Source organism: Sipha flava, unplaced genomic scaffold (assembly GCF_003268045.1).
Source record: "Sipha flava isolate LNK unplaced genomic scaffold, YSA_version1 220_pilon_pilon, whole genome shotgun sequence".
NCBI lineage: Eukaryota > Metazoa > Arthropoda > Insecta > Hemiptera > Aphididae > Sipha > Sipha flava.
The window spans coordinates 658,955-672,536 of record NW_020272849.1 but is presented as its reverse complement, the minus strand read 5'-3'; the positions used below and the strand labels follow the sequence as shown (position 1 = coordinate 672,536).

Here is a 13,582-nt window from a genome sequence, read left to right as displayed (position 1 = left end):
GAGATAAAAGTATTTTTGATGTCGTAAATTTGAAATCGGGAAGGGGGAGGATGAAAAAAAGCATATACACAAGCTCAGGAAAAAAAATATAATAAAAAGTGGTTAAAAACAAATAGATACGTACAACGGCTTTGGGCAAGTGGGCGCCGCCAGAGACAAACATTCAGTTACGTTTCGTGACAGCCACAAGCGACTTTGGGGTTTATTTACATAAAGGTCGTCTCTTTGCCGGCGTCGGGTTTTGTGTACGACCGTAGGACAACGAGTGGTAAAGTTGCCAGTAGAAAGACGGGTAGAGGTACTGTAGTGGTGCAAAAGGGATACTACAATGGTCTATTCACACTGCGTGTGTGTACATGTATATAAATATATGTTTGTATGTATTGCGAGTGTGTGCATGTGTAGGAACAGGCGTGGAGGATTTGGCACGCCGCGTGTGACACATGTGTCAGAAACAGGGTCGGAAATCTCGGGAAACTTACATTCACACGGGTCCACGCGCTGTTCAGTCACTATATACATAATATATACATACAACATACTCGTGCAAAGAAGCTTTTGTAATCGCTTTAAGCTTGAGTTGTATGGGGAAAGATGCCATATAATATAAGTCCCCACGTGTATAGGTGCGGAAAAAATTTACACCTACCTATGTACGTACGCGCATGTGTGCATTATAAATGTATGTAATGTTTAGCCCTAAAATACTATTGTTGCACCGCGAAAGTGTGTTACATGTGCGTGCTGTCATCTCGAAACTTCACAGTATATGAAGTCGATGAATCGCGCACTCCGGTTGACGAATCATAATAATTCCCGTGTCCCCCTCCCATGATACGCACGCGTAGATAGGTGTTCAGGTTTGAGCGAATTAAAATAACGGTGCAGGATTTACGGTATTTTTGCCTCGTGTAAATATTCGTCCCTTTTGAAACGCACCAATACAGACAACGCTCCCTACATGCATACGTGCTGCCGTGATACCTTTCACAATAATGATAATTGGACTCAAATCTAAATCCCATGTCAAACCGTTCGTCTTGCCTCACCAGTCATTATTATCCCGGATTACTGTCGGTTTTATTTTTCATATTCCTAAATATCAACCCGAGGTGAGGGTCACCATGCATAACAAGGAATCCAAAGGGTACGATCTTCTCGTAAATGGCGATATTGTTTTTCAAGTCTCGCATCTATGAAAAATTCCATCCCTTTTTTCGGCGTTGAATTATGTTAGAAATATGTTATAAATACTACATCAACCAGTTTTAAGAACCGTTAAAGCTTTGCTACTTTTTTTTTTTTTTACTGCTGTTTTCAAACTTTCCACAGTTACCTAAAATTTAAAAATTTTAGTTTTAGCAAATAGTTTTTTCCACAAACAATTTTTCATTAACTTATATTAATTTATTTCAATGCAAAGTAGTTTTAGTGATCACTAGATCACTGAAACGGATGATTAAATTGAAATGTTCCTGCCCGTACTAGTTATTTGAATTTCATAACTTCCATCCATGTGCTATAATAAATAGTTGTACCAAATTAATTTGAATATTTTTCTTAAGTGTATTGGAGCCGGATATTTAATAAGTAGAAAAGTGCGGACAATAAATTATATATGGTAGTACGGTTATTGGAGGCTGTATGGTAGTTGTTTTTGATAATAATATGTACTGAGTTTCTTTATATATTATATTTCACATAATAATATGATTGACAATCGTTTACAATATCATAATACTGATTTAACATACACAAGTACATGACAACTGAGGAATACTAAGTACAGACCCAACAAAGTTAACTCATTTTTAACCGTTATTAATTACAATTTATTTCCACTTTTTTACAGAATCACAGTTATCATTACAAAAATGGCAGAACATTGTTATTATTTACGATTCATAAATATCAATTTCGAATGTTTTGCTATCCTGTAGTATTGTCAATATTATTGAACAGTGTTACCAATGTACAATATTATTGACAGTGCGTCCATGAAAAATCAAATATTTTTAATTTGTTCAATACTATTTATCAATCCTTCAATACTGCTAATACACGATCAATATTATTAACAATATCAAATATTCATCAATATTATTGACCGTATATGGGCCGCTTTATGCCGTCGCAATTAATTATTGTCTATCATTTTTATCTTTGAGATATGAAATATTTAAGTAATATTTATCGCTCACTTGTCCGTTACCTATTAATAAACCTATCACTATGGTAAAACCAGAAATATTCTACATAGGCTACGATAAAACACAATTATTACGACCTAGATGTAATAAAACGTTATCGCAAATATTTAATTTTAAATTGTATTATATTTATTATTTTCTCTCAAATTCCATAATATGGATTATATTATAAGATTAAGAATGAAAATTTAATATTATGTGCTGAATGCTGATATATTAGGAGAACCGTTAAAAAAATTACCTTTATTTGAAGTATATATTGTGCAAACGTTCTACATTCAAATTAAAAATTATTTTGTGGCGCACCCAATTTAACATTGGCCGATTGGCGTCATAGGCTGTAGCTTACTCATCCTATTGGTTAATCAGACCCTGAGTATAAACACATGTGTTATACGCATATGGTTCGTAAAATATTCTTTTTAAAGGGATAATATTATACACTTAATAATAATAATATATTTTGAGTGTTGAGACAATAATTAATTACCATTTTACAGCTGCCGTACACATGGAACATAGAATCCAATAACGGTATTGCGTTGAAGAAACCGGAACTGGACATTCCTGAGTCGGGGTGGGTGCCATCTCATGTCCAGGTGTTCCGGCTTAAATTACATTGCACTGGGGTAGTGAATGCCGAAGTACGTGTGTTGCTCACCCTAAATATTACCGCTGTCAATCGTAAACACGGTGACGTGTCGTTGGTATTCCGGCGGAATAAGATATGCTTGAAGACCACGGATATGCTCTTGGATTCAATAATTGGTAATAACAATGAACATTTTATTTAACTATTGCTCATTTACTCCTCTCACCTTGAGTCTATCTATGATATCACTGTTTTTATATAGTCAGAAATGAAGAAATGTATCCGAGTATCATATTATGTTTGGAAAATTTAGACAATTTTTCTTATTCATTCTTTCACCATGTAAAAAGTTAAATCATTCATGACATTAATTATTAATGTAAATAGTGAAGTATATGTTTTATTTTAAATTTTAAATTTTGAAATTATGAAGGGGAATTGCAATAATATTGTTGATTATTTAAAAATATACGAACATTATTGTTAGGTTAGGTAAGGTTAAGTAATCGTTACTTTGAAACATAAAATATAAGAACTATTTGAATATAAAATTAAAAAATTAGATGTTTTAGAAGTTGTATACAGACTTCAAGAATGAAGGGTTGGTAATGAAAATTTAAGAAACTAGTCATGACTATTCGCGAGCACACCAGTGTTTTTGCTAGTCATGCCGATTACACAAAGCGATTTTACTCACCGGAACTGGTCAATTAGCTAGCGAGTAGCGACTTAAGTAGCCCAGATATCAACTTAATTTGCTAGCGAGTAGCGAGTATTCAACACGTGGAAATTAAGCGACTGGACCTACTACATTGAGCGAGTTAAGTCGCAGTGAGTAAATTCGCCTAGTGTAATTGAGGCTTATCCAAAATTTTAAATTGATTAAAAAAATGTACTGATTTGATGAAGTAATTTTTCCATTGTCTTGTTTCCCTGAGATATTAAATCAATATTTCCATTGTAACTAGACTAAAAGATTCAGTGGAATAACCAAGTTATAGAAGAATATTGTTTTAAATTTAAAAAAAAATCATATTTTTTATATTTTTTTATAGTATGATGGTAAAATGTTTATTTTGAATATTGGAAATTCTTATTAAAGTGGATACTAACAAGTTAATATATAATTAAATCTTAAAAAGAAATCTAAGTTATATTTTCTATTGGAGCTGTCTAGTTTTAGCCCGGAATCGGTAATACATTTTATTTATATTTTGTATTATATGTCTTGATTTCTCTAATAATATTATTATAGAACAGTATCAAAACATGTATCATATGTGATATCGCTGATAATAATATTATACAATATGGCCACTCCGTGAAAAAATAAAGTAGCTCTAGTGTACTGAAAACGTACACGATCGCAACGAATATGATCTACTTATACGCAGATGGGTATGAAAGAAAAAAAAATCGATATATTCTTGATATCAACTCAGACTTCCGTTGCAGTAATCCATATAAAAGTTTCTGGGACGCCTACTATCTGACAGCGTGTTTATTAACGCAGTGTATGCTATATCATCCTTCTTTCCAGGATCACTATTGCACATTCGGTCGATTTGCATTTCAAATTACATATGTGTACGTACGAGTCATGTGTGAGTGAGTTGTAGGTGTATATGTACATATTATAAGTTTACATGTTTGTGTGTGTGTGAGTATGTACGTATATGAGTGTATATTTGAACTGTATACAGTATATATATATTAATACACCTCTTTGAAGTGGAATTTCTGGTGATGGTGGTAACGGTAGCAGTTACGTCAGGTCAATTGTATCGTCGTCGGGTTAGGTATAAGAAGGGATGGTGGGGTGGATTTCGATGTACATGTGAGGGGTGGAAAAACGGGTTAACGTATGGGTGGTGGTGGTGTTCGGTTGTTCAATAATTAATCCGTCGGCATATAGTGTTGTGGGTAGGGGAGGGCATAAGTTGCCACCGATTTAATTTATTAAAACTATGGTCTGCAGCCGCCGCGCGTGCCGATAATATGTTCAAATAAATGTCTCTTGTTTGAAAATACATAAAACAATTCCCACTTAGATGTTTTAATTTCCATTACAACATTCAAATGCATACACGTTAATCGATATAGGGTGTACGAGGTATAGGTACGCGACATGACATTTACATATTAAACACCGCCAAGTCGAACGGATGTTATTACCATTTTTATTGTATTGTTTTTGTTATCGACTTATGAGTGATACACGCCTACAATAATATAAGATATTCTGTATATAATATGTATGTTATTATAATATTACTATGATGCAACTACAGAGGTAGATAATTAATGCAAGCACGGCATTTCGGTAGTGGTGGTTTTATTGTCTGATTTTAATCTCGCACATCTATGTTAACAAAATTCCATAAAATGTCGTGTTAAACTGTAAATTAAGTTATTAAATTGAAACACCACGTTTTATATCACAAATATTGTTTGATATATTTTAACACAATACTGTTCATTCCACACGAAAAATAATAATTTGTTTTTTTTCGTATTAATTATGACATCCGAACATAACGTTTTACAAATATGCCTAAATAAATATTGAGTTTATATTTATTATTTATGAAAAAACACATGTTAAATACCTCATATTTATTTTAAAACTGATTTATACCAGATATAAAAATATAAAATATTGGCAAACCACGAAATTAAATTTTGACTATTCAAATTGATTTTCCTCGTGGGTGAATAACAATAATCAGAGCTTACAAAATTAATTTAACTCGTGGCATGAATTACCTCAACAAATCGTTTAATTTACATACATAATTTACATAAAAATAATGCTGGAGCTTAATGAATCTCGGATTTTAATATAATAATCTAATATATAAGAAGAAAAATGATTTATTCTACAATATGCTTAATGATTTGACATATAAATGATAAATAAGTTTTTTTTTATTATTTGTCAAGTAAAACTAAGGTTGATAAATATTACATTATTTTAAACCAATGTCCTATACTATAGTGTACCTCATCAACTCATTGATAGATGTTGTAGATATACTAAATAATAAAACTATTTTTTTTATTGTTCTTGTTCTAGAGATGGGCAAAATACATCTTTTTAAAAACATCGATATTTTTGTTCGATATATCAAAATCCTACATCGATGTTTTTATTGCGATGTATTGAAAAAAAAATCGATTTTTTTCTAATTCGAAGTCCGATGTTTAATTAACATATTTATTTAAACATTTTATAATTTATACATAACATACACATATATAACATAGATACAATTTTTCTAATAACTTATTAAGGCAAACATCGATGTTTCAAACATTTTGCCCATCTCTATCTTGTTCTAGTTTTTTTCTAACAATAACTATTTTATTATACACGGAATCATAATATATAAATATACAAAAATTTGTATTGATTTCCCATTTCCCTTTACATATATGTTAAAAAATTATGAATTTTATCTTTACATTGTTCGTCATAACGATGTGAAACTTTCATCAGGAGAGAAAAAACAGGTTCTTATAAAATTTTTTTTTTTTTTTTGGCGCGCGCACCTTATAATCATAAATACATTACAATTTATTTTAATTAAAGTAGTTTTTAGTGATGATTGAAAATCACAATACCTTATCTATAATTTGTTAAGGTAAAAACAAACACACTAGTTGAAGATATATATGTAATTAATTACTTGTACTGACAAATTTAATTTAATTAATTTTGGTATAATTTGTATAATTAATTATTTTATCTATAAATGCAAAGTATTCGAAAAACGATTCTGAGTGGAGTTGACATTGTTAGAACTTTATTTCGAAATTTTTAAGTAATTATAATAAAATTTTTAGAAATTTTAAGTGTAGTTAGAATGTACTTAAATTAACCTTATACTCGTATACATATTTTATATTCCAAGTTTTTTAACGTAATAATTTGCGAAAACAACAATTTGCGCTGATGTATCTTATTTAAAACATAAGCCACTTAAAAAAAAAGTTAGACTCATAATTGAAATAACATCATTAAACTCATGTTGAACTTATAAGTCTTAAAATTCTGACAATTATTTAAATGTAAATTCGAAGAAAAGCGTCACTGACCATAAAATAAATAAATTATGATTCAATCATTATGGAAAAAATTGAAATTCTGTGTTCCAATTTTAAATTAAACAGAACTGTTAAGGAATAACTGAAAATTATATTAACACTTTCTATTAGAAACAAAAAAAATGAACCTGAATATTTTAATTTTTGTTTAATTTCTAAAAAAAAATCATCATCATGAACAGAAAACATGGGTGTGGGGAATATTTAAAAATATTTAATTAAAACCACCTCAATATAATAAAATCGTATAATAAAAGAATATTTCTTTGTATGATTGCTTGTAGAATAAATAGACAATATTTAGTGGAATTGACATTGTACCTGTATTAAATCCTTTAAATAAAAATGAAAGATTGATGGATGTAAAATTTATAAATGACCTTTTAAACAGAATGATTGTATGATTAGAGTTATTGGAAAAATTTATGAGAAAAATCCCGTTATTTTATATCATAATCTCTGCTAGTTCCTAGCTGACCTTAAACACTCGGAATCATGTAATGAATAATCCTATAAATAAATATGTTAAATTTCTACGACGAAGTAAAACATTTCGATTTTTATAATGATCCCTTACGGTCATTAGATACTGAGCGTTCATAGTAAAATATTACCGTCTTCGTGTAGGTATTCCATATTTACGTTGTATTTTCAATATAAATAGTATACAATCAGTATTTGATTTAAATAATTTAGTTACAAACTGTATTATTTTAAACTACAAAAGGTCTGTGCTCTTACGGTACGGGGTATTTATAATCATAAATAATCACGGATAGTCAAATATATATATATATATATACCCACTTACGGCACGTGCCGATAATATTAAAATTTTACAACTTATATCGTGTTGATCTCTAATGTAAAGATGCATTTGTTTGGCATAGGCAAGGATAATAATGCGCTGGAGACGAACCGGATAGACGGGCCTATGGGGCAACAACAGCATGCGCAGCCGGCGCCACCCCCGCAACGTACCAAACCTGATGACGGCAACAACGCCCTAGTGTTGCGGTCGCACGAGATGTCTTCGGCGGCCGTAGGCCCGACCGCGACCACGGCTAGTGTAGCGAAGTCAATGGCGGACGCCGCGGCGGTAACAGTGACCGCCGTCATCGCTACTGGTGACGCCGATACCGCGTCAACATCGTCGAAGCGAGGCGACGCCCCTGAAGAATTGGTGCCCGCACACGGCGCGTTCTTTTTCGCGCTCGGTTGCGGATCTGCACTCATCGTCACGTTGGTGGCCGTGACGTCCGCATTGGCTTACAAACGCACCAATAAGTCACTGCTGCGATCCAAGTCCAAAGAATCGTTGCAGTGAGTGTGGAATTATTTTTTTTTAATCTATTTTTTTCTTTTAGTTAATTGACAACGTAACAAATACGCGACCCGCTTCGTCGCAGAAAATTCGATGGTTCTCCAATGACGAATTTTGAAAATTATTCTGCTTAAAAGTTTTAAAAAAAACTTTATTATCTAATTTTTTTCTAAATTTAAAATCATCCCTCGCTCCTAGAAACTTTGTGGTGGATTTAAATAATACATTATATTATATTGACTAGACGCAATCCCACAAAGTTTTTCAATGATTCAAGTTTTTGATTTTACGAAAAAATATTAGTATAAATTACAGAATATTAAATAATAATTATTAAAAACTAAATTCTAATACGGTACATGCTATGTTTTAGAAGAATTTTCTGTTGTTATGTTATATAATAATTGAAAATTTTCTACTTAACCTTTATCTAACTAATATGAAGAATAGAACAATTTATTTAAACTTTAAAAACCTAAATTCATATTCATGTGACTCAGATGTGACTTTATTTTCATAATATATTAATTGACATTGATTTATCATAACCTATTAAAAACGTCGAATTCAAATATATCCTTCAATAAGATACATTTAATATGTATTATTTAGCATACTGTTTATTTCTTATATCAAGAATATTACGATTAACTTTTTTAACATTACTCGCTGAGTTAGTTTAGTGGTAGAATACTCTTCAAAATAGATTTATATTATATTTCTTGGTTGTAATATAAACTAAAAATTGTGAATACTAAAAATCATTATAACTAAAAAAAAAAAAAATTTAGACGTTTACGATACTTTTTAACGTAACTTAATTTCAACATAGTTTTTTATATTAGAAATAACCACAGCAATGTTTTTATTGTAATTTCTGAACAAAAATATAATTACAATAAAACTGTTTTACTTAAATTGAAATAAATTAACAGATGTATCACTTTATAAAAATATGTTCGTTCATTAAATTATGTTTTAACTTTTAATGTAACTGATCGCGGTTAACGCAATAGAGTACAATATATTTAAAAAAAAAAGTTTTTAATCAATGTTAGATTTAAAGAAAACTCCATGTGTGCATTTATTTGAAATTTTTTATTTTATTATGTACATTGTAATCTTGAAACAAAGTTCCTTTGGCAGTTCTTCCCCCATACAGTATTGTTTTATTCTTATTTCCTAATTTGGGATAGAAAAAGTAAAATAATTATCTAATTGTTTTGCGTAGGACATAATTTTTTTTATTAGTTTTGTCTAACAAGATTTAGCAATAAATACAACTTTCTTTTACGATAGTAATAAAAAAAAACATTCATAAAGTGGTCTTTGAAAATATACTATTAACTACATTATCAAACAAATCCTTTAAATAAAAATATAAATTGAACCAAGCATTTTTTAACCATTGTTTTTCAGTTACGATTAATTAAATACTAATTTTAATTCATATAATAACTATGAAATATATAAATATATATAATATAAAAATATATAAAATATAATATATAAATAACTAACATCAGATTATAAATACGAATTAACATTATATTATATTGGTTTTAAATATATAAGTATATTTCTAAATTTTATTATTTATTATATAAAAATAAACATGTTTAGTCTTAAGAATTTGTTAATACCCACTTTTTAATGTAAACGACCTTTAATATGCACATCGGATACTTCGATCAAACATTTTGTAGTTTACTTCAAACTTTAAAGCCTTTAAACAATATGTTTTACATATTACAAAAACTATTTTGGAGAAATTTCGACAAAATGAGCTTTTTATGTATGTGCACATTGATATTCGTATCAAACATTTTAAGATCCATCATTTTTATGTTTTAATTTCTTTTTTAGTGTATGTGTCGGTGGTTCAAAAATAATTACAGAAAAGTTAGGCTAAACAAATAATTTAATTTTAAATCTAGCTCACAGTTGCATTTTGTAATAATTAAAGGTTATTTTGCATCTGTTTTTATTCAGAAAAAATTTAATTACTTACGGAACCATATGCACATAAAGGTTTTGATGCATGAATTTTTAAGAGTATAGTGATATATTTGTTGATGTACCTACACAGCAAATTATTTAAAACCAATCTTTTAATCGTCATTTTAATCCTCAGTTACATAATTTGTCGATGGTAATATTGTTATTCGTCATATTTTTTTGATAGATTTATATTATTCATGGTGTTTATCTATCTCCATTAAATATTTTTTTAGGCAGAGGAAAAAAAAATGCATATAAACTAAAATTCCCAAGTGGAATATTTTATATTGGAACACCCATCATATAGTAACGTTTAAATTTGATTATCTTCAATCTGGAAACTTAAATATCATTATTGTGTAGGAATATTAAATTAATATTAATATTAAATTTATTTTTCATTTTTAATTTGTACTTATTAATAATAAACATAAACAGCTATTGTACATATATCCGTGATAAACACTAGTTTCAAACGTTTTAAAGCTTTCTAATAAATTAGACTAGCTTTTGTGGTTATATGATTGTTGGTGTTTTATCAAATCCTTACAGTTAAATACAAATTTCATAGCAGAAATATTTTGATTAACATATTTATTATTACGTCATATCTCATGATGTAATGCTTTTACTGTAAAGTAACACTAATTAAACACGCGTTTAGCACATAAAAGTAATATTTTAGAATAACGTATTTTACACACTTAATATAATTAATATAATAATGTAGACATGAATATCCATGTTATGTTTACCAAGTTCTCGATTTTTTAAATTATAACGCTATTGTTATTATGAGAACTTTCAGCGTATAATTAATTTTATAAGTAATATTGCTTATGTAGTTAAACGGGGATCAATAAAAAATTGTATTATTTCTGGCTTTTGTTGATTTCAAGAGCCGTTATTTTCCTCATATTCTTAATAAAATAAATCATAATAATAATTCCAAACAAACGGTATTTTGCATTTACATTACAATAATAATTAAAACGAGTCTGTGCAGCATATTTTATTTCAAGTTAACTAAACAATACATATTATTGTTAAGTCCACTTAATCGGTCAATATTACAGGGTTATATAAAAAATAAAACAATGCACATAAATTAATCTTTCATAAATGTTTTGTTACTGATGTTTGAAAATTATCACGTAATACCGGTAAATATTAAGCTTCGATATACCTTTTAGTGATATTTTTTTTAATTATTACATTGGGGTATATAAAAATCAATATTTTTGCAGTGGTATGACCGAAAAAATACCCATTAGTTAAGAATATTGATATTGAATTATTTTTCTTATCTCATCAATTGCAATAATTGTAATAATTAAAATAATTAAAAATACAAATATTTTTTACAATTACACTTAGTACTTCTATAGTACAATAAATTAATCCAGATTTACTTTTCTCAAGCCACAAAGCATTATTAATTCTGTGTTTAAAGATACATGCTAGTTAATTGAAATAAAGATAAATTTCGAGTATAGATTTATGTTCAAATTGAAATATACCCACTTTATACATAATAGCATATTAAAATGGGGAAATCCTAACTCAAGTCATATATAATAATTTATATAACATAAAATATATTTATTTATTATTTAATAATATTATATTTGATTTTTAAAAATGCAAAATACACCTTTATTAGTAAACTTTCTTATTAATTAACTTCAATATAAATTGAATTCAATTAAAATGTGATATTTCTGTTATTTATAAATATTATAGTTTACTAGATTAAATGAAAATATTAATATGGTAAAATATATATACAATAATATATAAAATATTATTAAAGTCACAATTTATAATATTATTGTGGAGGAAATATAATCTTTTTATAAGAAACTTTACATTTTAAAAGTGGATTCAATGTACATTTCACCTACCATAATAAGAGTCTAGGTACACCATTGCATGACTTAGCTAATTGTGTCTAGATAAAAATTTAAAAAAATTAACCTTTGTTTTATATTTATTTTTAATAATGAATTTCAATTAAAAAAGTATGTAAGTGTAACTTTGACGTTGATAACGGTCAAGAATTATCTATGCATGATATAAAAATAACTTAGTCGTCAAGTCATACAAAAAATATACAAAATTTCGAAACGATCTTTCGAGACATCACTGATGAGGGAATAATGAAAAATAGCATAATTTATTGCGATTCGATGTACAAACGGATACTTTTCAGTTCATTTTTACTTAGACATCAGATTTTTCTTCGAAATCGTTGTGCTTTTGAAACATCATATCGCATTACCTTAATCGTCATTATCGTCTTTGTTCCAGCACGAGTTACACAAGTGCCGCTTACGTGGCCAACCCTAACGTGTTGGTACGCGTCGGCTCGGTGACCAGCACCAACGGCAGTACGTACGCGACAATCAGAAGCGTGCGGAAGACGGGACCGACGACGGACATTGTCGATGACGTTCGCTGTGGCAGTAGCAGCCACGTGTCACCCTACGCCACCAGTTACGTAGCGGCGGCCACCGGAAGCGATAATTATCACGTCTACTCGAAACCCGCGTCGCCCACGGCCTCCAAGATATCGTATTACGCTTGCACGCCGCTGGTAAGTGATTTTGCTAAAGTAGAAAAAAAACCTAAAAACATCATAACACACACACACACACACACACACACACATACACATACACATATATAGGGTGCACAGGATGATTCGACAAATAATATAAATATAAATAGTATGTATAAATATATTTTATTCATGCACACGGTGTATGGCGGGGATTTGACGAAGCAACCCGTCGAAATGATTACATTAGAACCACACTTGATCATGCAGGACCAGCTTGTCAACGTCAAGTGTTATTTTAAAAACAAAAATGTATGCGTAAACATTGTTGGTCCTATTCGGAGACATATTGCGAAATCCAAGTTATGGTAGTTATATTATAGAACACTTTAAAGAAAACTTTTTTGGTTAAATTCAACGTGTAGGTAATACCACAAATCCTATTGATACCTTTCTAGTTTAATGACCGTTGCTTGTATATCCGCCTGTTTTTATATAGGAAAATTATCATTTACCATTACGTTGGTCTGGTATAAGGCCCCTATCGTGAAAATATTGATGATAGCGCGTTTTGTTTAGGATGGATCTGGTATAACCGACACGCCTTTCTTGCGTTTATTTTTTCCGGTCGGTATATTTTTTGTTGCCTAAAACGTTAATAGAATCCAGCTCTAGACTATTAACTGGCAAACCGATTAAACTTTCGACAATCGTCATTTGACAAAATATTGATCTTTTTTTTTGTTCGTTTGAAAACCATAATTTTTCAAATGATATTCTTTTCGTTT

General features: G+C 29.5%; 1 protein-coding gene across 2 annotated transcripts in view; it reads left to right on the top strand.

The window, feature by feature from the left end:
- The window catches only part of LOC112683142 (tyrosine-protein kinase Dnt-like), a 62,729-nt gene that overhangs the window by 34,750 nt on the left and 14,397 nt on the right, over positions 1 to 13,582 (top strand). For both annotated transcript variants that reach the window (XM_025554044.1, XM_025554043.1), the window contains exons 4-6: positions 2,711 to 2,978; positions 7,800 to 8,232; positions 12,545 to 12,830. In XM_025554044.1, coding sequence (XP_025409829.1) covers positions 2,711 to 2,978; positions 7,800 to 8,232; positions 12,545 to 12,830 — 987 coding nt within the window. The remainder of the gene's footprint in view (positions 1 to 2,710; positions 2,979 to 7,799; positions 8,233 to 12,544; positions 12,831 to 13,582) is intronic.